This window comes from Sodiomyces alkalinus (assembly GCF_003711515.1).
Source record: "Sodiomyces alkalinus F11 unplaced genomic scaffold SODALscaffold_2, whole genome shotgun sequence".
NCBI classification, from domain to species: domain Eukaryota; kingdom Fungi; phylum Ascomycota; class Sordariomycetes; order Glomerellales; family Plectosphaerellaceae; genus Sodiomyces; species Sodiomyces alkalinus.
In genome coordinates this window covers 5,458,117-5,485,448 of record NW_021167080.1, presented here as the reverse complement: position 1 = coordinate 5,485,448, position 27,332 = coordinate 5,458,117, and the positions used below count along the sequence as shown (strand labels likewise).

At 51.5% G+C, this 27,332-nt stretch overlaps 10 protein-coding genes across 10 annotated transcripts; 5 read left to right on the top strand and 5 right to left on the bottom strand.

Annotated features, from left to right (window-relative positions):
• Positions 1-4,494: 4,494 nt before the first annotated feature.
• Positions 4,495-6,422, bottom strand: SODALDRAFT_331244 (DUF676-domain-containing protein). Its single transcript, XM_028611410.1, has 3 exons — positions 6,166-6,422; positions 5,780-6,079; positions 4,495-5,685 (listed from the first exon to the last, which is right to left on the bottom strand). The coding sequence occupies exons 1-3, from the start codon at positions 6,220-6,222 to the stop codon at positions 4,672-4,674; spliced, it is 1,371 nt and encodes a 456-aa protein (XP_028469313.1). The 5' UTR covers positions 6,223-6,422; the 3' UTR covers positions 4,495-4,671.
• A 2,083-nt stretch (positions 6,423-8,505) lies between these two features.
• Positions 8,506-11,315, top strand: SODALDRAFT_331243 (hypothetical protein). The gene has a single exon (XM_028611409.1). It carries the CDS (start codon positions 8,978-8,980, stop codon positions 11,090-11,092), a length of 2,115 nt encoding a protein of 704 aa, XP_028469312.1. The 5' UTR covers positions 8,506-8,977; the 3' UTR covers positions 11,093-11,315.
• Positions 11,316-11,659: 344 nt separating this feature from the next.
• On the bottom strand, positions 11,660-12,654 carry SODALDRAFT_292243 (putative prohibitin protein; the record flags this gene model as incomplete). The annotated part of the gene is made up of 2 exons (XM_028608685.1): positions 12,265-12,654; positions 11,660-12,160 (listed from the first exon to the last, which is right to left on the bottom strand). Coding segments are annotated over exons 1-2 (822 nt in total), but the record flags the coding sequence as incomplete, so codon positions are not given.
• Positions 12,655-12,869: 215 nt separating this feature from the next.
• On the top strand, positions 12,870-14,154 carry SODALDRAFT_349471 (cytochrome b-c1 complex subunit 8). Its single transcript, XM_028613425.1, has 4 exons — positions 12,870-12,960; positions 13,100-13,125; positions 13,393-13,570; positions 13,639-14,154. The coding sequence occupies exons 1-4, from the start codon at positions 12,902-12,904 to the stop codon at positions 13,694-13,696; spliced, it is 321 nt and encodes a 106-aa protein (XP_028469310.1). The 5' UTR covers positions 12,870-12,901; the 3' UTR covers positions 13,697-14,154.
• Positions 14,155-14,156: 2 nt separating this feature from the next.
• Positions 14,157-14,524, bottom strand: SODALDRAFT_357555 (hypothetical protein; the record flags this gene model as incomplete). Its single annotated transcript, XM_028614013.1, has 3 exons — positions 14,157-14,196; positions 14,293-14,437; positions 14,503-14,524. 3 exons carry the CDS (start codon positions 14,522-14,524, stop codon positions 14,157-14,159), a joined length of 207 nt encoding a protein of 68 aa, XP_028469309.1.
• On the top strand, positions 14,372-15,853 carry SODALDRAFT_308259 (L30e-like protein). Its single transcript, XM_028609080.1, has 2 exons — positions 14,372-14,869; positions 15,045-15,853. The coding sequence occupies exons 1-2, from the start codon at positions 14,548-14,550 to the stop codon at positions 15,449-15,451; spliced, it is 729 nt and encodes a 242-aa protein (XP_028469308.1). The 5' UTR covers positions 14,372-14,547; the 3' UTR covers positions 15,452-15,853.
• Positions 15,854-16,023: 170 nt separating this feature from the next.
• On the bottom strand, positions 16,024-17,038 carry SODALDRAFT_121123 (DUF1761-domain-containing protein). Its single transcript, XM_028606629.1, has 4 exons — positions 16,838-17,038; positions 16,549-16,617; positions 16,256-16,491; positions 16,024-16,178 (listed from the first exon to the last, which is right to left on the bottom strand). The coding sequence occupies exons 1-4, from the start codon at positions 16,848-16,850 to the stop codon at positions 16,044-16,046; spliced, it is 453 nt and encodes a 150-aa protein (XP_028469307.1). The 5' UTR covers positions 16,851-17,038; the 3' UTR covers positions 16,024-16,043.
• A 1,048-nt stretch (positions 17,039-18,086) lies between these two features.
• On the bottom strand, positions 18,087-20,199 carry SODALDRAFT_121101 (dullard-like phosphatase domain-containing protein). The gene is made up of 4 exons (XM_028606628.1): positions 19,524-20,199; positions 18,911-19,460; positions 18,604-18,832; positions 18,087-18,482 (listed from the first exon to the last, which is right to left on the bottom strand). The coding sequence occupies exons 1-4, from the start codon at positions 20,093-20,095 to the stop codon at positions 18,331-18,333; spliced, it is 1,503 nt and encodes a 500-aa protein (XP_028469306.1). The 5' UTR covers positions 20,096-20,199; the 3' UTR covers positions 18,087-18,330.
• Positions 20,200-21,859: 1,660 nt separating this feature from the next.
• SODALDRAFT_338800 (translation initiation factor eIF-2B subunit beta) lies at positions 21,860-23,377 on the top strand (the record flags this gene model as incomplete). Its single annotated transcript, XM_028612807.1, has 3 exons — positions 21,860-21,954; positions 22,067-23,221; positions 23,281-23,377. The coding sequence occupies 3 exons, from the start codon at positions 21,860-21,862 to the stop codon at positions 23,375-23,377; spliced, it is 1,347 nt and encodes a 448-aa protein (XP_028469305.1).
• Positions 23,378-24,866: 1,489 nt separating this feature from the next.
• SODALDRAFT_322614 (hypothetical protein) lies at positions 24,867-27,105 on the top strand (the record flags this gene model as incomplete). The annotated part of the gene is made up of 4 exons (XM_028609740.1): positions 24,867-25,890; positions 26,023-26,109; positions 26,269-26,852; positions 27,025-27,105. 4 exons carry the CDS (start codon positions 24,867-24,869, stop codon positions 27,103-27,105), a joined length of 1,776 nt encoding a protein of 591 aa, XP_028469304.1.
• Positions 27,106-27,332: the final 227 nt, after the last annotated feature.

The following is a 27,332-nucleotide window of genomic DNA, read 5'->3' as shown; positions in this document are numbered from 1 at the left end:
TACAAGAGAGGCTACTACTATTACTATAGACTATACCGTTATTACTACGGACACTACTATTACTATAGGAGAAAACTATACCACCGCTATTACTACGGGTAAAGGCGACGCTACCGTTATTACTACGGATAAAGGCGAGGCTATCGCTATTATTATAAGAGAGGCTACTACTATTACTATAGACAAGGTTTTAAATCTATAGCCTAATAACTAGGCTATAGATTTAGAACCTTATAACTCTAACGCTACCGCTATTACTACAGGAGAGGCTACTGTTATTACTACGGACACTTTATGGTTTATTACTACGAGGTTTAAACCGTTTCCTACGCCTCTAATATCCCCGGAAGATCCCGCGCGCGCGTTCCTTATAGCGTTAGCGGTGGTTAGGGGAATTAAGGTGGAAGAATACGATAACTACTAACGGATAGCTATAGATACCCTTAGGGGGTGCCCGTCGGCTATCGCGAGAACTATCGTAAGTCTATACACGACCGAGAAGGTCTAGAACGATAACGCCTAAAAGGCGTTTTTTAACGCTAAAAGGACTTATAACTCTATACGTAGAAAGAAGTAAGCTATTAACGACGGCGATATCAGTGATATAGATTCTACTCCCTCTAATACCTATTAGCCGCTATCGTATATAACCCGCGAGGATCTCCCGCCTCTACTAAAGTACCACCGCGATATATGCCTCCACCTGTTACGGGAGCGGTGGTTATAGGCCGAGGGAGAATACCTTAAGGGGTACCGATAGATAGGCTGCTAGTAGGAGGTGGGTGGTAATTAGGCTAATAAGTAATAAGTCCTCGTCTATAGATAGGTATACACCAATAAATTTAATAAAGAGGGTACCCTCCTTAAGTATAAAGCACGCCTTATAGTATAAGTGGATTAATAAAAACGGTTAGAGACTAAAGATAACTACGCCGCCACGCTAGCCTCGCGGTCCTTTCGTATACTAATAACGATCGCCGCCCGATTTAATCTAGAAATAAGGCAGTTCGATACTGTTAACGCGTTCGTTAACGCTAGCCTTAAAGAAAAGGTGTTTATAAAGATACTATAAGGCTATAAAGTGCTAGGTAAGGTACTACTACTATAGAAAGCCCTCTTCGGTTTAAGGGTATCGCTACTACTATAGTAAGAGGAATTTAGCGGCACGCTATAAAGGATAGGCTTTATAGCCGTCCCTAATAACTCCTAAATTATAATCCGCGACGGTTTTATCCTATTCTTCTATATTAACGATATCGGACTTATTTACTATAGAGATCGTAAGATAGACGCCGACGACCTCGAGACTACCCTTAAGCGGAGCTATAGGTTATCGGGAGGCGAGGAAATCCGCTAGTTCCTAGGAATTAAGGTCCTAAGAGATAGAGCCACCCGTAGGCTATAGCTATTATAATTCTCCTACGTGGAGAAGATCGCGGTTAAATACTACGTAGATATCCTCTGCCGAAAACCACTAAAGGTCCTATTATTAACGATAGAACCACTAATACCACGTAACGGCACGCGCGCGACGATTCCCGAGGTCCGTTAGTATCAGGGAATAATCGGTTCTATCCTATACTCCGCTATCATAATAAGACCCGATATCGCGTTCGCCTATTCGAAGCTTTCCTAATATAACGTTAACCCCTCCTCTAACCACCTTAAGAGGGCTTAATAAGTGCTGCTATTCTTATACTATACGAAGCATTACTGCCTAGAATTCGGCGGGGATAGACTCTTCCTAATAGTAAGCGACACGTCCTTTAGGGATAACCTAGACCGGAAGAGTTTATAAGGATATACGATAAAGCTCTTCGGGGGAACCGTTAACTAGAAGGCAGGTAAGTAACCAACGGTTAAAACGTTTTTAATAGAATCGGAACTGCTCGCTCTTATAGAGGCCGCTAAAGAGACGTTATTCATTAGCCGGATATTAAGGGATTTAGAGCTTTTATTAGACTAATAGTAACTATAGCTAGACTACGATAATTAGCAGACTATTAACCTCGTTAATAAGAAGGTATAACGCCTGCGAATAAGGCTACGGTATATTGATATTTATAATTAGTAGGTATATTAGTTAGATAGCAGGGCCTCTTTAAGATTACGTACGTTAACACGAAGGAGATAATCGCGGACGGTTTAACGAAGACACTACCGGAGGCGGGGATTAAAAGACTATAGTAATAGCTTAATTTAACTAATTAAAAGGATCGTATTAAGTGGTCTAAACGACTACACGAAGAGATTAAATACCCTAAAGCCACGGCCGTAGCGACCATGAAGGCCCCCGAGGGCATAGCAGATCCGATAGATATAGATTAAGCAGATCCGGCTAATTAGGATCAAGGAACTAATTAAGATAGAATTAAATTAAACGGTTAAATAGGGCGGATTTAGATCCCTTGTACGAGGGCGTTTTCCCCTGACTGTTGATTTTACGATGGAAAAGTTAAGAGCGTTTGGTTTAAACCAAAGCCTCTAATTAGTTAGTTAACCTGAGAAGACCCACCTTAACTAAGGGGGTGTATCGTATAGACAAACGGACCACGACGTGGTCTATAGAAGATCCAGGGGGGATCCACGCTATAACTAAGGGCTTCGGATATAACAGGGGCGGATACCGGAAAAGACCGGATAGGGGATCCAAATAACTTAGTACCTATAATAGAGTCTTCACCACCTAAATTAAGGGCATAAAAGACTCCCCCAGATATAGCTGGATATAATACACACACACGAGATTTCTGCTCTACTAAGTTGATTATTCAAGTGCCTATTTGACGTGCGATAGTAGAGCGTAGCCTTAAGGAGCGAGGGAGCTTCCCCTTAAAAGAGGGAGGCTAGCGATTAATCTAATTCTTTGGCTATACCCACGTTCTGACTCTATTATGATCCTATTATGATTACACCTGGTTCCTTGCTTGACCCTACCTTTTTACTCTTTGCGACTACCTATTTAATAGCTATAAGGAGGGAAGGGTAATAATAAAAGGATCGAATAAGGAATAGGCGTGAATTAAGCGATAGTTATAACTAGTATAAACCTAGATAGTTCTTAAAGAATTAGAATAATCGCTAGTCCTCTCCCTAAAGAAGGGGATATTACTTTAACTCTTAACCCCCTATATAGTAGTTTCTAGCTAGTAGCTAAGGACCTAAGTAGGAGTCTAGATAGAAATTAGAGCTATATCTATAATCTAAGTTTATTATTTTTAAAGTTTCTTAGTAATACTAAAGATACTATTAATATATCATATACTTTTATATAGAATTTTCTATAACTCTAAAGAATAATAGAAGCTTTAACCTATTTTAGCGTGAGGCTAGAGAATAACTAGAAAATACGGGAAGAAGGTAGTCGTAATATATCCTGACTCTTATAATATACACTGTTTTATTATCAGGTTAATTAAAATAGTATCCTCTTATAAAGCTTAAAGATATATAACGCCCCGTAGCGAATAAGTATATTAAATATAAAGGCTGGATATTACGACTATAGTTCTCCTCGGACCTATATTTTAAACTAATTAAAATCTAGTATCTAGTTACGTTCCTTACTATACTACCCGTTAAGATATAAGGAGCTGGATTTTGTAAAGAGACTATAATTAGCAGTAAAGAATAAACCGCCGGTCTTAAGCTAAGTTACTAAAATTCTATTAACTACTTCCTATAATTAATTCGCGACATTAAATTAATCTAATATTAAAAATATCAGAAAAGCTATTAGAGTAATCAACGATCGTATATAGTAGAGTATACGTGGTATTTCGAAATATATAATCTATGGTCTATGTCAGAACTATAGTCGGAATATCCAGCCTCTGTATGAATACCTTACCTAAGGGAGTTGGTGTTTCCAACTGGTATAAGGTACCTGGTAAGGTACGTAATGTAAGGTATCGACCAGTTGCCGTCATGTTGAACCTCCTCCGCTAATCACTCTCTGCTCTTCATCCCAGGTACTCATCTCAGATACCTACCTACCTACCTACCTATGGAGGCGTCCGCACATGGAACTGCTACTGACCAATTAGTTGCACTCAGACCCGGTCATCTCGGTCTGTCTCACCTGAATTGGCGGCGTGCCTTCAATGTCGATTATGGAGACCACGAACATCTCATTCCTTCGTCCCGTCCCGGTGGCTGGTAAGTAAAGGACGATTTCTTTCAGCGTTTCCGCCATGGTTACAGTCACCACTTAGTTCGGTCCATGTCGTGGCCTGGTAAAGGCTTCAAGAATGCGTGCGATAAAGACTCACCACATAAACTACCTACGTAGGGACTGGATATGGAGCCCGAGCTTTAGATCGCTTCCTATCTTACCCAGTCATCCAAGAATTCGTAGTGTGTCTGCTCCTTGAGACCTCCTTTTTGTTAACTTGTTCATCGATCCAAGTCACCGAGGCTGTCGGTGTCATATTGTTTCGATTAGGAAGATTTCCCAGTTCACTGATACCTTGGAGCGGTGATTCATGAAAATGGTCTCGCTTTTGGTCTACCCATTCTATATTTATATTACTGGAAACAAGTAAGCAGTAAAGGATAACGAAAACTACATACACGCCGACGCCCTGAGAAACCTACAGCATAAATGAGCACCTTGTTTAGCCAGAACCGTGTTTCCGCCCACCTCGATCACAGAGTGACGGGGGCAGGCTACTAGTACACGATGAACTCCTCGTTCAGCCAGTGGCGCAAGACGACCTTCCCCTCCGCAAATGTCTTTTTCTCCCATCGGACAATCATTGCGGCGTGGCTGTGGCGGTCTTGGTGAATCCAAACGGGGTACTTACGCCAACCCAAGCTGTCCAGGGATTGGACCATGCGGAACTGGTAAGGAGCCAGAGCGAGGGTAGGCTGGGCCGGAACCGACATGCGGCGTTCGTGGGCAAGGAGTTTCCTGGACGCCTCATCCATGGTATCGCAATCGCCATCGGCACCGTTTTCGTCCCCCTCGCTTCCAGGCTTGTCGTCGTCCTCGTCCGTCTCGTTGGCGAGGTAAGCCTGGTCCTGGGCGTTGTTCAGCGCCTCGTAGGCTTGCTCCATCTCCGTTCGGATCTCGTTGATCCAGAGCGGGAAGCCGCGGTAGTCGCCAATGCTGACGCCGGCGAGGCCCTTCTCGTGGAGGCGGATGCGCTGCGAGGAGCGGAAGTTTTGGATGAACGAGTTCACCAGGAAAAAGAGTATGCCGACGGGGACTAGGACGGCAACGGTGAGGAGGAAGGGAATGCGGCGGAGCCACGTCACGCCGGCGGCGGAGACGGAAGCGAAGCTCGCCTGGCGCGAGGGCTTTGGCCGGGGCCGGACAGGGGTGTTTGGGTCGAGGATGACATCCTCATAGCCCGGGAGGTAGGCGACGGAGGTCTCGTCGAGGTTAGTATAAGGGTCGGTCTTCGAGATGCACGTGGTGTAATACACGGCGCTCCGATCGTTGACAATGTTGGAGTAGAGCGTGTGGCGGCGGAACTTCCGCAGACCTGACATGAAGATAGAATTGGGATCAGCTAGGACTGCGAGGAGGGGTTGACCGGTATTGCGGAACTTGTCAATGGTGAAGAGCTGTTGGCCCGAAGCCGAGAGCGTCCGGGCTCCGAGGACGTTCCAGATGTGGTTGTGCCATCCCCGGAGTGGAGTTCGGACACCGAGATGGGGGGTAGCGAAAGTGGTGAAGTTCTACACGTCAGGACGTCCGAAAGGTCAGCGCGTCTTGCACATACGTAGACTAAACAGCGGGCGCATGGCATTAGACAAAGAGATTCCTCATTACCATGCACTCGAGTCTGTCGAGGATACCCTTGGCGTAGAGAAGGCCGACGGCATAACGTGCAACGAGACCACCGAGAGAGTAACCGACAATGCTGAGTTTGGTGATGTTGCCGCCGCGTGCCTTGATGAGACGCAGTTCTTCTTCGATTTCGGAGCAGACGCGCTCGCCTCCACGTTCGATGCCGTCATAGGTGAAGCTGCCGCTGTTGCGCTTGGCGAGGAGGAGATAGAGCTTATCGGCTGGGTACTGGGACCGTAAGCTTTTGGCGATGCTAACCATGTGGTTGGGATTACCCCAAAGCTACGGGAAAAAAGAACTATAGTTAGCTAGAGTTGTCGTGAGCGGAAAGAAAAGAAGAAAAGCGATTTGCTTTCTCAAGCACGAACCCCGTGGACTAAGACGCAGAGATGCTCGGCTTCTGCGGAGCCACCGGTGTAATCCATTGCCAACGAATACTTGGATGAGATCAGGGACCGGTCAATGGAGCGAATGGAAAACGGAAGCAAGTTTGTAGGCGAGGGGGGTTCGAGAGGGTCAGAAGAGCAGATTGATTGAAGAGGAAAGAAGTGTTGCGCACTTATCCGATACGCAGCACCAACTTTCTCCCTCGAACCAACTGCTCTGCTGATATGGTAAGGGTAAGGTAGGTAAGGTAGGTAGTGTCCGTCGCCGAAGTCGAACGGCGTGGCGGTGGGTACGTAGCGTAAGGTACAAACAAGCTAGGCACCTCGGGACTCGGTGGGTGGAGTTGGTGCTCTCAGTGCCTGTACCAATCTCCCATTTCCGAAGTAAGGTACCTTACTGTACAGAGCTGGGGGCGGTACCGGTACTTCGTGCAACCTCACCACCGGGTGACTGGGACCCCCTGCTAATGCTTCAGTGCGTCTGGATCGGTCATGCCACTGACGTGTGCTCGTGTGCTCGTGTGCTCGTATGCCAGGTGGAGCGATGGCACGTGTGAGGCTCTTCAGATAGCCTTTCCGTAAAGTAGTACCTTTACTCGGTAATAATGATTTGTACTTCATACAGAATTTGAGCCGCCCTCTCTCTCTCTCAGAGTCCCGACGCAGTCGCTTTGCTCACACCGACTGTTGTAAAGGTACGGATTCGTAAGCCGTCATTCGAAGTTGAAAGGAAGGCCAAGTAAGCTCTCGAAAAGCTACAAGCTGAACAATGAAAATCGGTACTCTTCAGAAGCAATAAGAAAGGGAGGAAGAGATGAAGGGTGCAGGAAGGCTAGAGGAGGAGGGGGGGGAGGAGGAGGAGAAGAAGAAGAAGAAGAAGAAGAAGGTACATGTAGAGAAAAGAGGAAAGGCAAGGCCGCAGAACAATCTCATGCAGAATATAGAGGAAAACATTCGAAGCTGACGTCTCGTGCGAGCACGCTTTGTAGCACTCTCTAACCTTCCGCCGTTGCCCTCCTATGTAGGTCCCCTTTTCGAAGTTCTTCCTTCTTGATTGCAGTGTTGCGTCTAGTCATCGGGATCTAGCTGATCGGTACTACCTCCTCTGGCCAAAAGAAGAGTTGGCACTCGGCTTACAGGAAAATAATAGCGGTTAAAAAAATACACGGAGCACTGAATACAGTGAGACTACGAAGTATTAGTGATACAGATCCAAGTGAGGTGAGGTGAGCAGCGGCTTGGCAAAAGCGGTGTTAGGCAAGTCTTCCCGGTATCGAGAGCGAGGCCCAACGAAAGACGGGGGGAAAGGTCCTATCTATTCAAGTGCGACTATACTTCGTACGATGTACGGAAAACGAAGGACGGACATAGAATCAATGTTGTTTACGTCCCGTTGAATGGAGTTACAAGCAGCAGCTATGCCGTGTCACAAAGCAGGCCTGAAGTGCTGCGTCCAATGACGTAGTATTTCCTAGTGGAAATGATATAAGCTATCTGCACATTCGTAGCGCTCCAGACAATGCCCCTGCAGGACACTACCTAAAATGGCTAGGTACGATAGTGTACGGAGAAAGCTAAGGTAAGGAGGTATTGATAAGAGCCTCTCCCACCTCCTCCCTCAACCCGCACATGCCTCGTATCCGCCTTGACGGACCGATGACTATCCAAAACGGCGATCTACGCGGCGGGCGAGGGGTAAGAAGACAGACCCGTTGATATTATACTGGTAAACGGCTGTTCAATGAGAAAGGTTTCCACGCAGCCAGCCCGTCTTCGGTAAAACGCAAGTCCATCGACCTTTCGAAGAGATCCACCACACACACTCTCATCTATGAAACAGCCTCCTCGTCTCTTTGTCCGCCAGGCTTATCGTAAATTGAATCTACCTCTAAAGCCAACTGGGTCTTAATTTTGGAAACTGAGTGCTCATATTGGTAAAGGCTAGAACCCTCTTTCAGTGAATTTGGGAGACTAACCTAACCGTCTTGATATGAAGTCACGAAGAGCACTCCCGGACGATATTGACACATGACTGACTGTGTTATTTCGTACGTTTATACGTGAATCTCCTTACGGAGTACCGATACTCGATCCTACCTTAGTTCTAAGTTCTACGAGGCACAGAGGCGTACGAAGTTCTTCACAAAGAGGAGGTGACCAGTCGAGTCTTTCCGAAGTACCTACTTCGTCCACACACGGAAATAAAACGCACAGACCACGCATCCGGTTTACTTAGTAATCAGCATGGTAACCATGTCGAAGCCTCTGACTTCATCCCATCTCGCTCTATGTAAAGCAAGATCATGACACCCCCCCCCCCCAACCGTTCACAAAGGCACCTGTCCCAGTGCCAATGAAGCGATCAAATAAAACAGGAACCCCAGAGTCTGGTGAAACCGTCTGGCCTATTTCAACAAAATAGCAAACCCTCCGGAGTAGTTCCAGAACTCTACCCACTAGCCACCAAGCCACCTATGAGCCAGGCCTTGAATAGGCCTGGTCCATCCTCATATTGTGCCATAACGGGCCACTAAGCAAAGCTTTATTTATACACGCTCGCCCTCTACTTCTCCGCGCAGCACAGCTTTGTTCCCAATTATCCAGGGAGTGGCTACTGGGTTACTTCTGCCGTCAAAGCTGCTTTGTTCAGTTCGGTTCTACCCTTGCGTCCCTGTCCCCGGTATCATTGCATTTATACCAATTTGAGTCCATCAAACCCTCTCATCTCAGTCTTGCTATTCACTTTTGAACTCTCATCGGTCTTCCACTATCCCGGAAGAATCAACGACGCAGAATGTCGTCCTTCCTGAGCTTCAAACACATCCCGTGTCCAGCTGGAAATAAGTGCGCCGCCTTTCAATGTCTATTCGGACACGGCAATAACAATGGCTCGGGGATCATCGCTGGTACAAGATCTTCATCGACTGTCACTACGAAGCCGTCAACCACAGCCTCCCGACCTCATTCGGCCCCGAGTGAGGACGACGACGACCCGACCTCGTCTCAAGGAGGCCCTAGGAAACGACAGAAGATAGACCAGGCATTAGCGACGGCAGGATCTGAAGAACGAATCTCGAGACCTCCGACGACGGCTTCAGTGGCACCCACTGTCCCAGCTACGGCCCAGAGCACGAAGCCTTCGAGCCTCACTAGGCCTATTTCCCCGCCAGCATTAGGTCGACGTATTTCCTCGACTTTGGATCGGCTGCCTGCGGCGAATGGAGCGAAGGAGAAGAATGCCACCACAACACAGCCAAAGTTGACTCCTCATCGCCGTACACTGTCGTCCACTTCTTCAAACAAACCTCCCTCGGGTGGGAAGCTACGCGCGTCAGGCTTGGACTCTGCGCCTACCTCTACACCATCCCCTACACCGGCAAGAACTAAGAAGAACCCCCCAGCCGGGCCCTCCCCTTCTACTGGTACCGCTTCTGGTCCTTCCGCATCTTCATCTCCTAAACCCAGGAAGGTAGAATCGCTCAACCCTCGCCATCTCAAGTCGGCACCGGCGAGCCATGAAACGCGGATCAGACTTTTAAAACTTCTACACAGCGAGCTCAAGCGGCTCAACACCGAACTGAAAAAGACTGCCAAGGACGCCGATACTGACCTCGTTCTTTCCGACCAGGAGCTCATATGGGAGGCCCTGGACCAGGAGGAAGCCGCGGCTGTCACGAAGCCCACCATTTATAGCCAAAGCCTGAGAAACGCCATTATGAAGTTGAAGCGCATGAATGTCCAGCAATGGAAGGAGGAACGCCGCACTCTGGACCGGCGATGCCGCGATACTAAGAAACGGCCCGAGCAGGACCCCGCCGACACACCTAAGAAAGTCGTCACGGGCTTGCAGCCAGCCCAGGAAGTGCTGTTACTACGTCGACTTCTTACCTCCGTTGATGGCCTGGCAGCCCATGGCTACGTCCCGACCCTACCCACTGCTGCCGAGATAGCCAAGGCTCGCGATGGTATGGAAGCTGCCCAGGGTTGGGAGAAGTGTGACCGATGTGACCGGCGCTTCCAAGTTTTCCCAGGTCGCAGCGAGGATGGCTCGCTCACTTCGGGAGGTGCTTGCACGTTCCACCACGGCAAGACCTACTTCCCCGAACGCCAGGCAGGCGATAAGTCCAAAAAGGCAAAGCGTTACCTTTGCTGCGGTCAAGAAATCGGAGACTCAGCTGGATGCGCCGAAGCGCCCCATCACGTCTTCAAGGTAACTGACCCGAAGCGCCTGGCCTCCATTCTCAATTACGCCGAAACGCCGGCCAATCCTTCGGTGCCAGCTGACCGAGCCGTGTGCTTCGACTGCGAGATGTGCTACACCACCTACGGCCTTGAACTGGTCCGGCTCACCGCCACTGCCTGGCCAACAGGTGCAACGATGCTGGACGTCTTGGTGATGCCCCGCGGCGAGATTCTTGACCTTAACTCTCGTTTCTCGGGAGTCTGGCCGGATGACATGGCCCAGGCGGAGATGTGGAACAACAAGGAGGTTCCCAACTGTGAATCCAAGGACGGGCCCAAGAGGATGAAAATCGTCCCTTCTCCCGAAGCTGCGCGTGATCTCCTCTTCTCGTTGATCAGCCCCGAAACCCCGCTCATTGGGCACGGTCTGGAGAATGATCTCAACGCTGTTCGAATTATCCACCCAACTCTCATTGATACGGTCCTTTTACATCCGCACAAGGCCGGTCTTCCCTTCAGATACGGACTGAAACGGCTGATGCAGGAGCGCCTCGACCGCAAAATCCAAGTCGAGACTGGCAGCAAGACTCTTGGTCATGACTCGGCAGAGGATGCGCGAGCAGCCGGCGAATTGGTACATCTCAAAATTATGGAGGAATGGCAAAACATGCAGCGGAGAGGCTGGAAGTTGGACGCATCGATAGGGGCTTTCATCCCCCCCTGCTGATATCCGTCCGGCAAAGAGTGCAAGCCTAAGGCTGATAAGCGGGATAGGGAATTCTTGGAGGCACTGACTGGGTCGACCAAGTCGGTAAATAGCGATCAGTCCGACTAGCTATTTGGGTTATATAGGTCTCGCTGGGATTTAGAGGAATCATAACGGTCTTGAGTTTCTGGGAATCTCTGCCTATGCAATGGTCTGTCTGAAAACCAACCTACATCTCCACCATAAGTGTTCTCCATCGTGTCTGAGTGTGTCATTTGAATGTCTGGTATGTGTCATATATGGAGTCTCCAATGTCCCTCAAAGAAAGATGGACCGAATGGAGAGTATCCCCGTGAACCAAACTTTCATCGCCAGCAGGCAAATGGACGCGCATGCGACGCAGAATCCGCAGGCAGACTATGCTCACTGTCATCAAAGTACTGACTGGCTCGTGTTCACAAAAGTATGCATAAAATTACATATATTGAAGTGGTGTCTGGCGTACGATTTTCTTTCCATCCTGTCCACTACCACTACCTTAATGATACACTTCATTTTGTCGAGGTCCTCCCCTGCCCCAAATTATGGCCGTCCAACGTTCAGCAGCATCTGGTTCCCACCATTCCCCCCGGGAAGGTAGACGACGTTGGGGTTGGCGGACAGCGTCTGAGCGATGTCCCGGCTGGCTTCGATCTTACGAATCTGGATAAGGCCGTCACCAGCCTTGGCGATGGCCTTGCCGATGAATTCAGCGCTCTCGGCCTCACCCTCGGCACGGATGACGTTGGCCTGACGCTCCTGCTCGGCCTTCTCGACAATGAAGCGGGCACGCTCGGCATCCTGTTGGGCGATCTGCTTCTGCTCGACGGCCTTGGTGAACTCCTTGCCGAATGTCATGTGGGTGATGGACACGTCCTCGAGGGCGATGTTGAACTCGGCCGCGCGGCGGGTCAGGTCGTGGCGGATTCGATTGGAAACGGCCTCTCGCTGTGTGATGAGTTCGGCGGCGTCGAACTGCGCTACGATTGCCTTGAGGACTTCGTTGCCGATGGAAGGGAGGACGCGCTCGTCGTAGTCGGCGCCGAGGTTCTGTTGGGGGGGGGCTCGAGTCAGCTGGCTCGTTTCACCGACCTACCTTAAACACGAAGGAGAATATGTCGCATTGGATGGGTTACAATTGGGACGGCACGTACTTGGTAGATCTTGGGCAGGGCCTTGACTTCAGGGCGGTGCAGGACTCGTAGGGTCAAGCTGACCATCTGCAAATCCTTACTGCCCGTCATGGTGGCGATACTCCTGGGCTTTGTCCGCACATCAAAAACGATGCTCTTTTGCAGCCAGGGAACCAGAAAGTGCGTCCCTTCGCCAACGACCTCCTCTTTGACACCCTTCAACCGGTCGAAGATGACTGCTCTCGACCCTCCGCGAACGTCGTAGATGGATGATGAGATGAGAGGGAAGGCAACCGCGGCCGGGATGGCCATGCGGTAGATGAAGCCCAGTGATTGTGCCATGTTTTCTTGTCGTTGATCAGGGGTGCGGTTTCCGGGCGACACCAGGTTGAAGTCTGATAGTGTATGATCTGAAGCTTAAGCACCAAAATGATGATGCTCCCCACCCGGAACACGGGGTTCTTCTCATTTTCGAATACCGACTTACGTAAGCTTGAATAGACAGCAAAGTATGCAACTAAAGGGGCTTTAAACCTGTTCGAGGCTCCGTTCGGCAATATCCTCTCAGGATTTCGATCATCACCCGATTGTTTCCTCGTCAGCCTCCCGACAACTACTGCCATTGACTTGCACCCGTTAAGTCACCCGAACGAACACAATGAGACCAAGTCAGGCTTTGCAAGGAGGCGGTGACGTGCCTCTGGGCAAATACGGGCAGTAAGACAACCCCGTGCGAAGTCAACTGATTGGAACACGATGCGGCTTTTCTCCTTTGTGCTTCTACACGAAGCTGCGTCACCTCCCGGTCAATTGATCATTCAATATTCTGCTGTGGCATGACTGACAACCTTAATAGATATATTGGCCCTTGGGGTGCCACTGGTGAGTTTCTCCCCGTCGATGCAGTCAATTCAACCGGACGAAATCGCCTATTCGAGTCAGCTCTTGTACACGAACACAAGGAAGAAGAAAAAATAGAGGAAGAGAGAGACGCGGAGTGAAGGTTGAAGTGTGGAGGGCAACAACATCTGTTTGAGTCATCCTGCGTCAGCTTGTGCGACTGGGTTCTCTGGACAGTGACTTGCCCGGAATAGCTGGACTAGGACTTCAATCAGAAGAGCAAGAGCGGAGTTGTTAACACTCGAGTAGGTGGCCAGAAGCAGCGCGGCATCATCACATACGGTCTCTCCCCGAATCGCCAGAACCCTTTCGCTGGCGCCACACACGACGCTATCTTCAACACCTTCCGTCGCTTCCGCAGCCAGGTCCTCTACATTGCGCCGCCGCTGATTGCCGGCTACTTCATTATGGACTGGGCTATCGAGCGGTATGTGTCATTTTTTTCCTTGGAGCTATCCCAACGTGAGAAGTGATGCTGATGCGATGCTTTTGCAGGAACCATTACCTCAACTCCAAGGCGGGTCGTGCCGAGTTTGCCGACGAGGAGGAATAAACCTGCATTTATCATGTGGATTCAACGACTAGACCGCGACTTTTTTTCGTCAACAATACCTGTATATCAGATAGTCGGCGAGGCGGAATAGAACAAACTTCCAACCGCTGGGCCGGTATAGGCCATCTACTCTGCGTGCATTGCCCATAAGCATATTTTCTTGGAAGCCTGGTCTTAATCGTTTCCTACTTTATCTTAAAGGCATCTTTTCTTGGTCGACAGGTCATTTCCGACTCGATTCTTTTGTTCTAAGACCACGGACAATGTACTGGCAAGGTCCAGATGGGAAGAGCATCGGGCGGTAGACATGTGGTAACCAGGATTGCAGTGAGACTTCGGTTTGTATCACAGCACATGGAATAGGCTACCAGTTGCTACTAGCTACCTTCGGAACTCACTTATCCACATAAATAAGTTACTGGACACGAAGAAAAAACCTCATTCCAGACCAACACGCGATTTAATGACTCGCAACCATAGACATGTAGGAATCCATAATGCTATCGAGAATCCAAGAGCTTAGTATAGCATGGTTGATGGGATGGATGTGAATCACGTGATATCCAGTCTCCGAATATTTCTTGCATCGGACATACATTTTGCCGATCCAAAAATCCAACCAACGACTAAGCCCAATCGGCAGAGGCACAGCAGCTCCCCGCAGAAAAAAAAATCCAAAGGAAAATTGCGAGCGAGCTTTGCGTTTCACGTTGCCGCTGATTTGGAAGAACGAAGTCGGGTCTGCCAGAACACCACAACCATTATTCCCGTATTCCGGTCTCGGTCAAACAGACACCGCCACATACCTTGCACCTCAAAGTCGCCCATTGAAACAGAAGAGCTCCGGAAAAATGGCGTCCGAAAGACCAGACAAGAAGGAGAAGAAGGACAAGAAAGACAAGAAGGAGAAGAAGGAGAAGCGCTCCGAGGCGGACGGCATCCACAAGCCCAAGAAGGACAAGAAGGATAAGAAAGAGAAAAAGGAGAAGCTCGAACGTGCCCTCGAGGGTCACCTGCAAGCCGATGCCGTAGCTGCGGCCGCCGCTCCAGTGGTGGTCAGCGACGGCGCCGTCAAGAAAGTCTCTCCCATCGTGCCGGGCGCTCTGGTCCCGTTCGCGGTGCCATTGGCCGACGACAAGGCGATGAAGAAGGTTCTCAAGACTGTCCGGAAGGGTAAGTGTCTCCATGAATCCCCTACGTATGGGTGGGCTGCCCATCTCAGCATTTCCTTCCCCTTTCTCCTTATCCCTACACCCATCACATAGCACATTGCCTCTGCCCATGCACGAGATAATCCCTGGTTGAAACCGCACAACTGGAACTAACGTCATGCGTTGCACATCTACAGCCGCCAAGAACAACACTCTCAAGCGCGGCGTAAAAGAAGTCGTCAAGACCCTCCGCAAGTCCCCGCCCGCCGCACCAGGCCGCACCACCTTCCCCGGCGTCCTCATCATCGCCGGAGACATCTCCCCGCAGGACGTCGTCTCTCACCTCCCAGTGCTCTGCGAGGACCACAACGTGCCGTACATCTTCGTCCCCTCGCGCGCCGAGCTCGGCGCTGCCGCCAAGACCAAGCGTCCTACCTCCGTTGTCATGGTCATGGAGACGGGTAGTGCGAAGAAGGCGGGCGAGAAGAAGAAGGACGACGCCAAGGATGATGGCGAGGATGACGGAGAGACCTTCAAGGATGCGTATGATTCGCTTGTTAAGCTTGTGCAGAAGGAGACGGCTAGGCAGTCCTTCTGGGCATAGGTCTGGTGCTAGGTGCGGAACCTCTAATCGGCAGCACAGTGTTTGGACGAGGGGCTGGTCACATCACAAGAGGTTGTCATTGCGGACGGATTGAGAGGTTGTCTCACGTGGTGTACAGCGCTTTTCAAGTGCCGTTGGCGGCTGGATGGGAAGGGGGCGTTCAGCGCTGCCAAGCAGCTCTGGGTATGACGGTGTATTATACCCCATGGCCATGCGGCATGGACTATCGGATGGGTTAACGGCGTTCGGTGCAGTTGCATTGGTAAATAAGATTTTCGACCAAGCTATAAAAATTTCCGGCGTCTCTTGAATGACTGGAAGGTCCAATTACGTATGTTTGCACAAGCTCTCAAATCATATAAAACCTGCAATTGACTTCGGCCCAAGATGGTCATTCACACGCAATTTGATGCTCGCAACGGATAGACAAGCGGTTGCCGGCTTTACTAGTAAATTGATTTCATCTTACACTGATCAACCTCCATTATTGAGGGCTAGTAATAGCACACATAAAAGGGAACTGTCGCCATCATCGTCCCTAACAAGTTCTTGACCATTTAATACACCACAGAACGGACTTCCTTACAACCCTTTAGTCGAAGGGGTTGGTACGAGTGCCCCACCAGGTGAGGACAAGGGATAGTCCAACAGTCTCCAATGCCTTGGCCAAAAAGCTGACGCCGACGGTATCCATAGGGCGCTTCTCAATCAGGATCTCGTTGAGGTACTGTAGGGATGTGTCGTTAGTTCAGTACTGCTGGCCTTCACAGAAGAACTTGAATCAATAGCGAAGGGAGCACGTACGCCAGGAGCAGACGTGGCCGCAAAGATAAGGGCTCCAAGGTAGGCAGCGCCCTTGTAGGAGAGAGTGCCGGTGGCGTTGATGAGAGCACCGACGCCGTAGGATTGCAGGGCGGAGCCGACCAGGGAAGTGCCCCAGGCGACGGCGGCGGAAGAAGCCTCCTTGGACCTGAGGAACTCCTCCTTGGTGTTGGCGGCCTTTGCCCGCTGGTATGTGGCTCCGAAGAGGGGAGTGAGGACTAGAGCGAAAATGTGAGCACGTCTGTCGTGGACCTGAATGTCGGTGGGCTACTAACCTGCGAGCTCGGCGGTGTGGTTGAAGACGGTGCCGAGGGCGATGGCCGAAGGCTTAACGGGAGGAAGATCTAGAGAAAGGATACTCGTATTAGCACAGTTTCGGAGAGCTTTGTACCTGAAACTCGAATCAGGTAGCCAGCTCAGACAGTCCCCCCCATCAGATTCGACAACATCTTGGAAGAATTTTCAAGCCATTAGGGGGACGGCCGTAGTCTGGCCGTTGCCGGGCGTGAAGACTAGGTGCTGCCTTCGCCAGAGTTCTCGAGTCCCCAAGCAGGTAACACTCACAGTGAAGAGACATTGTGAATTATCGAAAACAAGAGTATCCTCAGATTCGATGGAAAGGTTGGTTTCGGATGAGAGTTGATCGGTTCTTGGATTCTGACGATGGTGTGAAGATGGGATGCATCACAATAAAAGACTTCTCTAACGAAGGGATGAGGGGGGAGGAAGGGTGTTTAATATGGGAGCAGGGCGAGCATTCCCGTGACCAGAGACTTAGCGTTTGGACGAGCAGGATAGGGATACCTTACGCAATGACGAGTGACCTCAAACAATGTAGGCAGGGGTGCGGCAAGAACCTGTACTGAGTACGAAGTACTGCAGCAGGCCCGAGGGAAATTGACCTTCCCTTGGACGCACTTCTCATCGCGTCCATCTTTCATCACCACTGCCCAGCTACTCTTTTCGGCTACCTTTCGACCCGCTAATGAGGTCAGGCCGGTGCGAGCTGTGGGTTTGGGAGGAGGAAATGTGCCGGCACCGGTAGTGTAAGACGGGTACCCAAGTATGCAGTACATACATACAATCTCCGCATGCAGTTACGATGTTCTCCCCGACGTTGCCGTGAGAGCGGGCAAGAGGAATGCGCAGGTCCCGTCCTGGGTCGAGCTGGTGTCGTCACCTGTGCCATGATGTCACCACCCCAAGGCTGTCTGGTCACTCGTACGCTAAACTCAATTTGGCTTAACAGGGATATAGCTGGATCCACACATCGGGAAGTTCTGGCCGCCTCGTCCCCTAGTTCCCGACTAAACAATGTCATTGCCCGCAACTGGCCGTCAGGAAGGAATGCGTCACACAGAACTTGTTCTCAGACATCGTCATCTGCTTGTCTCCTTCGGCGTTCCTGTTATCTCCTTCATTGACAAGGGGATTTTCCTTGGTACGGAGGCTTTCTTCTCGTACCTGGCTTCGAGGACGGTACTGACCAGGGCAGCCGATGGATCCCTGTCGGAATGGGAGCTGTCATGGCCCCAGCAATTCGGGGATCGGGCAGTAATCGCGGCGTGACAGTGAACTTCGCACTCTTACTGCAAGCGGAACAGTTCCTGGTTTGCCGTCGGAAATACCACCGCTGTCGCATGTAGTCAATCGAAGATTGGCTTTTGCAGGGTAACTCGCCTGAGTATGGTCATTCCTCTAGGAAGAATAATCCGAGACAAGTTCACCACAGCAACAATGTGGTAACTTTCGAGACAGTCGTAACTAGTGAGGCTGTCAAGAGCATCAAATGCGAGTAGATTAGCAAAGTCTTTTGCACAAGCGTCTGGACATTGGTAGGTGCTAGACGTCAACTCGCCGAACTCCCCTCTATACAAGAAAAAAAAGAGGGCAAAAGAGACTACACTTTCAAACAACACTTGATTATTTGTACACAACCGTCCCGTCTAGGCGATGATGTTGAAAGCCGCCCCGATGCTCGCTGCCGTTTCGCCCATCGCCGTCGCTATTGTCACCCGAGTCCTATCCCCTTCCGATATCGTATGCTGAAAATTCAATCACGCCATATGCTGACCGTCCTCGCCTCCTCGTAGCGCAAGGAACGCCCTCACATCCGATACATATTGTAGACCCTCGAGGAGCGGGATCAAATGGAGCAGGTCGTTGTCCGTCGGGTCGCTAATCCATCCTTGAATCGGTATCGCGTTGTCTGGCGGGGATGTCAGAAGAAGGAAAAGAAAGAAGGGAAAAATGAAAAGAGAGAGAAAAGCAAAAAAAAAGTTAGGAAGGAATAGCAACGGAGCAACTCAAATAGTGGCCTTGTAACTCACCCTGATGGAACATGTAGCTCAGCGGGCTATTGTCCAGGATCATCACCTTGCTCAAATCAGGCTCCACGGAGCTCAAGTCCTTGATGAATGCGCCTTGTCGAAATGTGCAGTGTTGCCGGTAGTAACGTGCGGAAAAGAACTTCCTCTCCGACTCTAGCCAGTCGATGACGGGGTCGGCGTACTCCTGGACCGATGCTGTGAAGACCACCAGGTTGTACCACTTACACACCTGCGTTGTCACGCATTAGAACGAGCTGTAGGCCTTTCGGCATGTCAAATGATTAGGACGGCGGTGTGCGGCTCTTACCCTGCGCAGGAAATCATCACAGTAGGGACGCTTGTTGACCCAATATAGGATGGGGTGCTGCGGCCCCAGCGTCGTCTGGCCTCCAGGCCCGACATAGGTCTGGCTCAGCCGTACCTCGACCATGTGCCCCGTGCTCATCCGTCCTCCCTTAGACATGCTGTGTATCAAGGTTTCGTCCAAGTCAAGAATCAGCGTCTTCTGATGCTTTCTGTCGGTCGGCTCGAGGTTCAGATAGGACGGTTGTCTACGCGGGATCAATGGGCGAGGTGGCGCTGGCGTTTGGGGGTATTTTGTCAACGCCCCGGCAGGGGAAGTCGGAGACTTGAGCTGTGCTGATATCTCGGAAACGGCTGTACGGTCGTTGCCTTTGGTTCGGGGACTAGCCGACTGGGTCTTGCGATGTTTTGTTCGGGAGCCGCCCTCGCCGTGTAACTTGATTCGGATCGAACTCCTGGAATGGGCAGCTTCCTCTGAACTGTGTAATGACTTTGAGCGAGCGTGTCGGTGGTCTCGGGTGCTATCCTTTTCCGACTCGGATTCGGATGGTAAACTGGTTGAAGATGAACTTGTAAGCACGGAAACTGGCTATTGATTAGTATTGGGTGCACCATACCTAGTTGTTTGGCGGGACACAGAGTGTCCCGTCTTCTCGGAGTCCTCGGTAGATTCGACACCGAGCTTTTGACTGCTGTCCTGGCCGCCAAAAAGCCTGTTCAGTTGAGTAAATGGAGCAAAAGAGCCCGCGCCGTCGTAAAGACAGGCGATGAGGTATACCCCAGGGGCAGTCAGCGTTGACAGAACCCAACGAAGGGAATCGATGAAACTGGCGGCTATTCGTCGAGGTGCTGTGTGCCACGGTGAGGAGCGCAGCGACGGCTCGCTGGAACCTCCCAGTAGCGGGGTCTCTTCGCTCACCATCACAGGGACATGAGAATCGGTACCGGTTTGCGCTTGGTGCGTGTCTTCCGCTCGATTGTCGGCGAGGGCGTCATCCCCAGTCTGTCCGTCCATTGTTTGCTCCAAGTCCTCGCCACACCCTGTTTGAGACGGCTGCTCAGCCTCTACAGCCAGGCCGAACGAGGCGATGGAATTGGAACGCGATGGTCCCGGACTCGGGGGCGGAGACACGCGTGAGGAAAGTATGTTCAAAGAATTCATGGGGAAAATGTGCGAGCCAGGAGACATGTGTACGGGAGATTGGTGAGAGAGCTGTGCGAACGAGGCTTTCCCAAGAAGAGGCTAGGTTCGTTGATGGTGAGGACTGGGTCGCAGCTTATGAGGACGACCGGATTGCCGTGGGCGGAGGTTAAGAGAACAAAGAAGCCCCTTGCGGCTCGATGAGGAGGAGGGAAGGGGGCTCCAGCGGCTTCGACACACTCTAGGCTCCGGGGCCTCTAAAGAGCAGCAAAATTCCTCCCCGAAAAAGAATGGCGACGGATTGTCAACTCGCCGCCATATATACTGAAGACTGTAGGTATGGCGGCTATATGAAGGGGTTTTCGCTGGGCGAAGCGGCTTCGTGGAAGTTCAAGGGACGAGATGAGGAACGATGCGACCAGTCGACTGATGGGTTGTCGTGTTCGCTTGTCTGGTCGTGGCCAGGTTAAGTCGGAGATGGGTCGGCTTGGCTTTAGTCTAATGATGATTGTCCCGACGACGCATGATACCTCTATTCCACGATTGCAGGGTAAGATATGCGTAGGCAGAAGATAGGTAGGGCAGCAAGGTAATTGTGTCTGAGGGGAAAATCTAAAAGCCGAATGGAGGTGGAGGAACTGTGGTTGGGAAAGGGAAGGACAGGATGCAGCGGATTGAGCTGTTCCCGTAATACACGGTACCACGCAGGTAGCCCCGGGTTCTTCTGCCGGGCTGTGGTTGGTTGTGGGCTTATAGCTCTACCGTTGAGCTGATATTATCTAATAATCTCGGCGTGGTTATTCACGTGCTGTACCCCTTGCCTGAAAATAGGCACTTCACATGCACTACGAAATAGGTTGCTAGGTAGAGGTATAAGTAGCATGGTATATCCGTAACCTTTGCTCTATGAAATGAAGTACGTTGTATGGATGCCTTGAGGGGTGTCTTCTTTATTATTAGGCATGAACATGAACAAGTTATTTGTGTCGTGAATATACCACGGATTATGAGCTTCAGGATTTCTGGAGTACCTATTAGGTAGACGTAATTTCACGAGACACACCTTCCCAACAAATTCTGGATGGCCCACAGAGAATCAACAGTCCTTCAGATGGTACTCCTCCAGATGACCAACAAAGGGAAGGTCTTAGTTGCCCTTGGTCAAAGGCAGTAAATCAGAATATGAAAATAGCGTTTAGGAACAAAAGAAAATGTTTAACATTTTGCTTCACAAGATATTCCCAAAGTTGTCTTGCGTTCCTGGTTTCCTCATGTGATTTTACCCGTTCCTAGCCGAAAGTCACTGAATACCTTACCTAGGTATATTAAGGTAGTAATTTCGGAGGAGTATCCGTACGGTAAGATAAAAGGTACCTTAGTGTATGAAGTAATTACTTCGTACCTTCTCTGTACTCTCAATGTTAATAATTAACCCTGATCCGTACTCCGTAAGAGGAAATTCATGGTGGGGGGGTTTGTACCTAGGTACTTTGAAGGTGGGATGTGCTTCTTGCGTCGTGCGCTACGACCGGAAAGTGATCACCTTTGACTCACTCCAAAACTTGTGCTCCTGACGCAAAGCCTACACGAGTTCAGGCAAAGCCATTGCACGCATGTCCTTCCAGAAATTGAACGACCCATTTCTGAGCATCACATTTATGAGTCCAGCTTTGAGAATTCGGAATTCTACTATCACTAAGATCCTCTTATTAATCCACCGTTCGCGATAGAGAGGGCACAGAGCTACATCCACCTGCATAAGAAACAAAAGCAAGCGCCTGCCCATCCAGGAGTCTGAACACTGTCGCAATTATGGCGCCTGTCATGAATAGCACCTCCGAGGTGGAGAAGTATCTAAAATCTCTCAAGGGGAAATCCGTAGATGCCTCAATTGACAGCCTTATATCGTGAGTGCCCCTGCTCCTCTCCCTGGCTGTCCCAAGCGAAGCATCCGCGGCAGGGCTGGATGAAAAAGGGTGCATCAGGTCTGGAAGGGCTCTAACTGTTCCGATTCGGTAGCCTGTTCAAACGACGCCAAATTGCAGGATCCGAACCCTGTGCCATGGCAACGGCCCACATCCTTCTCCAAGTGGTCGCGAAGACCAAGTTCCGCGATGTCGATCATATGCTCGAGACGGTCCGGCAAGTCGGCTGCAAGCTGGTCGCTGCGCAGCCTAAGGAGCTGGTGGTGGCCAACATTGTCAGGAGAGTGCTGGGACTGATCCGAGACGAGGCCTCTGAGCAGAGGAACGAAGGGACGGACGACGATGCCTCCCCAGAGGAGCCATTCCCGCCGGCAGCAGATGCGCCCGAACCGTCCGAGGCCCCTTCGACGAAATATGACGGAAGTACGGACTATCTCCACAGTGGGCCTAGGCATGTCAGGTTGGGCGCACTAATGTCCGTGGGGTCTTTCCCGGCCTCGAAGACGCTCCTGTCCTTGCTGGAGGCATCGCCTCCCGGACACCCGAGCCTTTCGCCATTGGCCAAGGATTCGGGCACGTCGACGCCTAGGCTGGGGCATCAGAACGCGCGGATCAGCGCCATCAGGGCGGAGATTATAGATGGGATTGAGGAGATCAAGGACGAAATCAGCCAGGTTGACGATCAGATCGCGTCGTCGGCCGACGTGCAGATCCGTCCGCTCGACTACGTGCTGGTCTATCAGCCGTCGCATACGGTTCAGAAGTTCCTGTTGCGGGCGGCGACTAAGAGGAGATTCACAGTGGTCATTGCGGTCGATCCGCGGCTCGCTTCGTCGCCCAGGGAGGTGCCCGGGGAGGTGCCCTTCGCGTCGTTCCGGAAGAAGCTGCAGGCGGCAGGCGTTGCTTCGATGAACATCATGAATATTGGACAGGCCGCGCACATGCCGCGCATCAGCAAGGTGGTCTTGAGTGCCCGGTGCGTCCTCGCTAATGGCGGTGTCGTCACGGACGCGGGGGCCGGACACGTCGCACGCGCCGCGAAGGAGAAAGGCTGCCCTGTCATTGTCCTCAGCGGCGTATATGAGCTTTCGCCGGAGAGCTCGATGGAAGAGGACGAACTAGTGGAATGGGGAGGCGCCATGGGTCACGCGGGCTTCTCGGATGGCTTGTTCGTCAAGGGAGCTCAGTTACAGGGTGCCGTGACGGAGCTTATACAGCCGGAGCTTGTCGATTCATACATCACGAATCTGTAAGTGAAGGAAAGCAGAGTATTAGGCTGGTTTGGCAGCACGGCTAACAAGGTCATAGCGGTATCCACTCCCGAAACCACCTCACGACGATCGTGGCGGATCACTACAAGGCAGAAGATGTTGATTTTCAGCTCTGGGGCGATGCGGAGAGGTGATTTGGGGAGGCAAGCGGACGACAAAGCCCTCCTGTTAGTTGAAGTGGGGGGGCTTATGCACAAGAAACACGACAACGTTGGGCAGACGATACCCGCAATGGTCGATTCGTGACGCATGCTTGAGGGCAGAAGAACGCTGGGGCAGTCATGATTGAAGCTGTCTAGTTTGACAGTGCCGTTGGCCTGCGTTGTGTGGTCAGCAGGGATGAGGAGTATGCGCAACCTGCTACCATGGGGACATCGACGAGCCGTGCAAGGGCTAGGCCCTGGGTTGGGCCTTCGCGACACGTGGCCGGTGTCGCTCTTGCTCTTTTTGGTCTGGGGGGTTTTGCATCAATTATGCCTGATGAGAGATGTCTTTGATAGAATGCCTTGGCCTTGGTCTCAGAGGACTGGTTAACATCCGGATGGGCATAAACAGGGCAAGCTTGGCGTTGGCGTTACGAGCATGAAGGCCGCGTCGGACGTTGTACAGAAGGGTTGGATGGCAGCAGGGCCCGACTCTCGGCCGGCGAGCGGACCAGGAGTTTATGTATGGAGTCGAAAACATCAGGGGCGCCTGGTGTAATGGCTGCTCAACAAATCTACTAGCTATCCGTACAAACGGCACTTACCTTGACCTTAACTGCCTGGTAGAGGTGGATCTAATACAGTCCGTTGTCGCTACTTGACTGTAACACCGATAAGTAGTGAATTTGAAAGGGCCAGGAGAGGAGACTGACGGTACGAATAGTAAGCGTACATAATAAGGTACCTTACGGAGTAATTACTGAGTTTGTATTACCAAGTCACATGTTGAGCCTTAAATCAAAGGGTTTAGTCATCTTGGTATAAATACGTCTTCCTACTGTACTAATACTAAGGTACCTCACACCTCGAGTACTAATTAGAGGTGCCTAAGGTACCTTAGGAACCGATCCATCTCACGCCGCCGACCACGTTTCGATTGACGGTTACAACAACTAGGTACAGAGTAATACAGTCTTATCTATCTGTCAACCCATCGACGTTTCCGGAGCTCCGTTGAACAATGGCATTGAAATTCTGGAGCCTGAAGAGCGAGAGCTACTTGGTTTTATTTTTATTCTCCTTGGGCCGATAACCATTGGGGATTCTGACATTGTCCAAGAACTGTCCAAGACTCCCAAGACCCCCTCCCCGGCAGCCTGAGGCCTAGGCACTACCAAAGCAAAAGCACCCCTATATGACACGGTGCCTGATGTTTCTGCGGCTTGATCATATGATCATATGTCTTTAGTCGAGCAGCCTGACACTGTTGCCTACCTTGACCATTTTCTCGGAAGTGTCCAACCCTTGTCATAGGAGTCTCTAACAGGTCACAGGCAGGCCAGAACGCTTTACCTGTTCTTGATCCTACCGCCTTCCTCCTCTTTTTTTCTTTTTCTTTTTCCTTATCTCTAATTCAACTTACCGCCCTGACCTTCCGGGGTCGAGATCCTCTCGTATTTTCTGTTTATTATTCTCGGATATGGATCCGTCCGACGTCCCCCCACCCCCCTATTCTGAGAGAGACAGACAACACCACCACAACAACGACAACAGTCGACCAGCCACTTCCACAGGCCATCTTTCGCCTTGGTCGGCTGTTCCATCTTCTCTCCCGGTTTACCCTTCTCCCCCCATAACGCCTAGCATCGACGCTTCCGACGTCACCATCACGAACAACAACGGCTTCGACCCTCCGTCCTTGTCCTCTTCTTCTGCCCGCGCCTATTTCGAATCTCGTCCACTGCCCCCCGGATTCTACCGGGAAGTTCATATAACCCACACCATCAGCGTATCCGCCGCCTCATCCCCGGATCAGCTTCCCTATAATCCCGATTTTGGGGTGCATGACGTTACGCCCCAGGACTGGCATACCTTCTTGAATTTTCTCCTACCACACCACGCGACCCTCAGAAATGAAGCCATCATAGACCGCAAACTCCTTGCCGAGGAGCCGAGCGCCGCCGCAGGCTCCTCTTTGACACCACACGGCCGGTCGTCTTCATCACAAGGGAGGAACCAGGCCTCTGCACACCTGGAGAGGCTTCGTCTCGAATCAACCGACATCCACGCACTGACACCGTCAGCCACCGTGAAACAGGAAGCAGAGGCCGTTACATTTGCGTGGAATCACGGCTTCTTCCAGCCTCGCGCAATCTGGGTGCGCCTCGTATTTGAATCATCGCTCGAGGGCCGTCAAGCCCAAGACTCAGATATCCGGGACAGGAGCCACCTACAGACACCACAATATCAGCCGCCGTTCGGTCTCTCGGCGCCCATGCAACCACCAATTTTCCACCCACCCATGGTTTTCCACGCTCAGCCTTATGGCGCCTGGCATAAAGAGCAGGGGGAGAATGGCTTCAGTTTTGCCGGTATCAACATACGGGACGATGGCTTCTCCATCGGAAACACCGTAGTGGCCGACAGAAATGGCATCCGGGTGGGTGGCCTTATAGCTGATGTACATGGTGTCAGGTATCTCGACAACGTCATCGCCGGCCGCGGTATGTTCAGCGGCGGGGCGAACCCCAACTATCCGGGAGCCATGTACCATCAGTCGCCTCGACCCGTCCCTTATTACCATCCCCCGTTGGTTGGACCTGGCGGTTTTTCGCTGGCGAACTCCTTTCCACCAGCCCCATTTCCTGCAGACCCCAACCCGGGGCCGTATCTTCACACCCGGGGTCGACCGCCGGCTCTCGGCAGCCTGCCAGACCTCCAACGTGCGTCCCCATCACGTCAACGCACACCCTCTCCCGACTCATACGACTCCGACACGAGTTCCGTGACCACTATAGAATCATTACCTGACTTGGACGATCTGGAGCCGTGGCAACTTCCGGCATACCGCCACAGACTCCTAACCTGGTTGACCGAACCAGCGCATCAGATGACAAATGAGGAGGTCCGCCGTCTCAATGCTGAGTTACGCAAAGCGAAGGACCAGAAAGCCGACTTTATTGCGGAAGGCGTGGACAAAAAGGCCCTTCGTGTGGAGGTCAAAGGACTTCTCTTGGCATGGAAGACTGTCGAGCGGACGCAGCGAATCGTGAAGAGAACGGAGAAAAGGGCGCGAAAGAAGGTAGCGAGGAAAGAGCGGCAAGAACGGAAGAGGGAGCTGAGGAGGGTCAAGGAGAATCAGGCACGGGAGGGCAGTCGGAACGCTTGGCGAAACCCGGCTATACCGCCACCGGGGATGGGAACGGGCGTGGCGGGACCGGCAGGCCCACGTCCCCCTCACGGCCCCAGCATCCACGTGTCTCCTCCTCTCCACGGATTTCCACACGGTCCCTGGGTTGTGCATTCCGCCCCAACAACGCCGTTCGGTGTTCCTCCCGGCCACGGAGCCGAGGGGATCGGTCCCCAGCAACGCCACTTCCCACCCTTCCCGCCACCAGGCGGTTGGCCAGCGGAAGAACGACGAGCTCAGGCCGGAGTCCCGGGATATTCCCAGGCACAGAGCGAAGTAAGCCAGCATGCACGGTCACAGGCGAAGTTTCGGATCCTGGACGAACTAGAAAAGGAGCTGGCCGGGAAGTGCACCCAGCTTGACGAAGCAAGGGCACGGAATGAAGCGTTCATGACCAGGACAGAGGATGAAAAGGGGTTGAAGACAGATGATATTTCAGACGCTGCAGAGGGTGTGGACGGTGGTGACCGGCCGACCACAGAAATATGGAGCTCGGCCGAGAGGCTCGAAGCGGAGGTGGAGGAACTGAAACGTAGCGTTAACCGGCTGAGGATCGGAGCCGACGAGGAGTTTGCTAGGGAGTTGGACGAACAAGAAAGGAGAGAGGGCCAGTGTATGCAGATAGCGGGACACTGAAGCTGCAACCTCTTCCACGAGAGGTTAGGGGGATAGGAGAGAGAGGTGGTAAATGGGTGATGATGTCTCCAGCATGGGTTTCATTTGGGTCTGAAGTCCTCTACTCCTGCCACGTAGGTA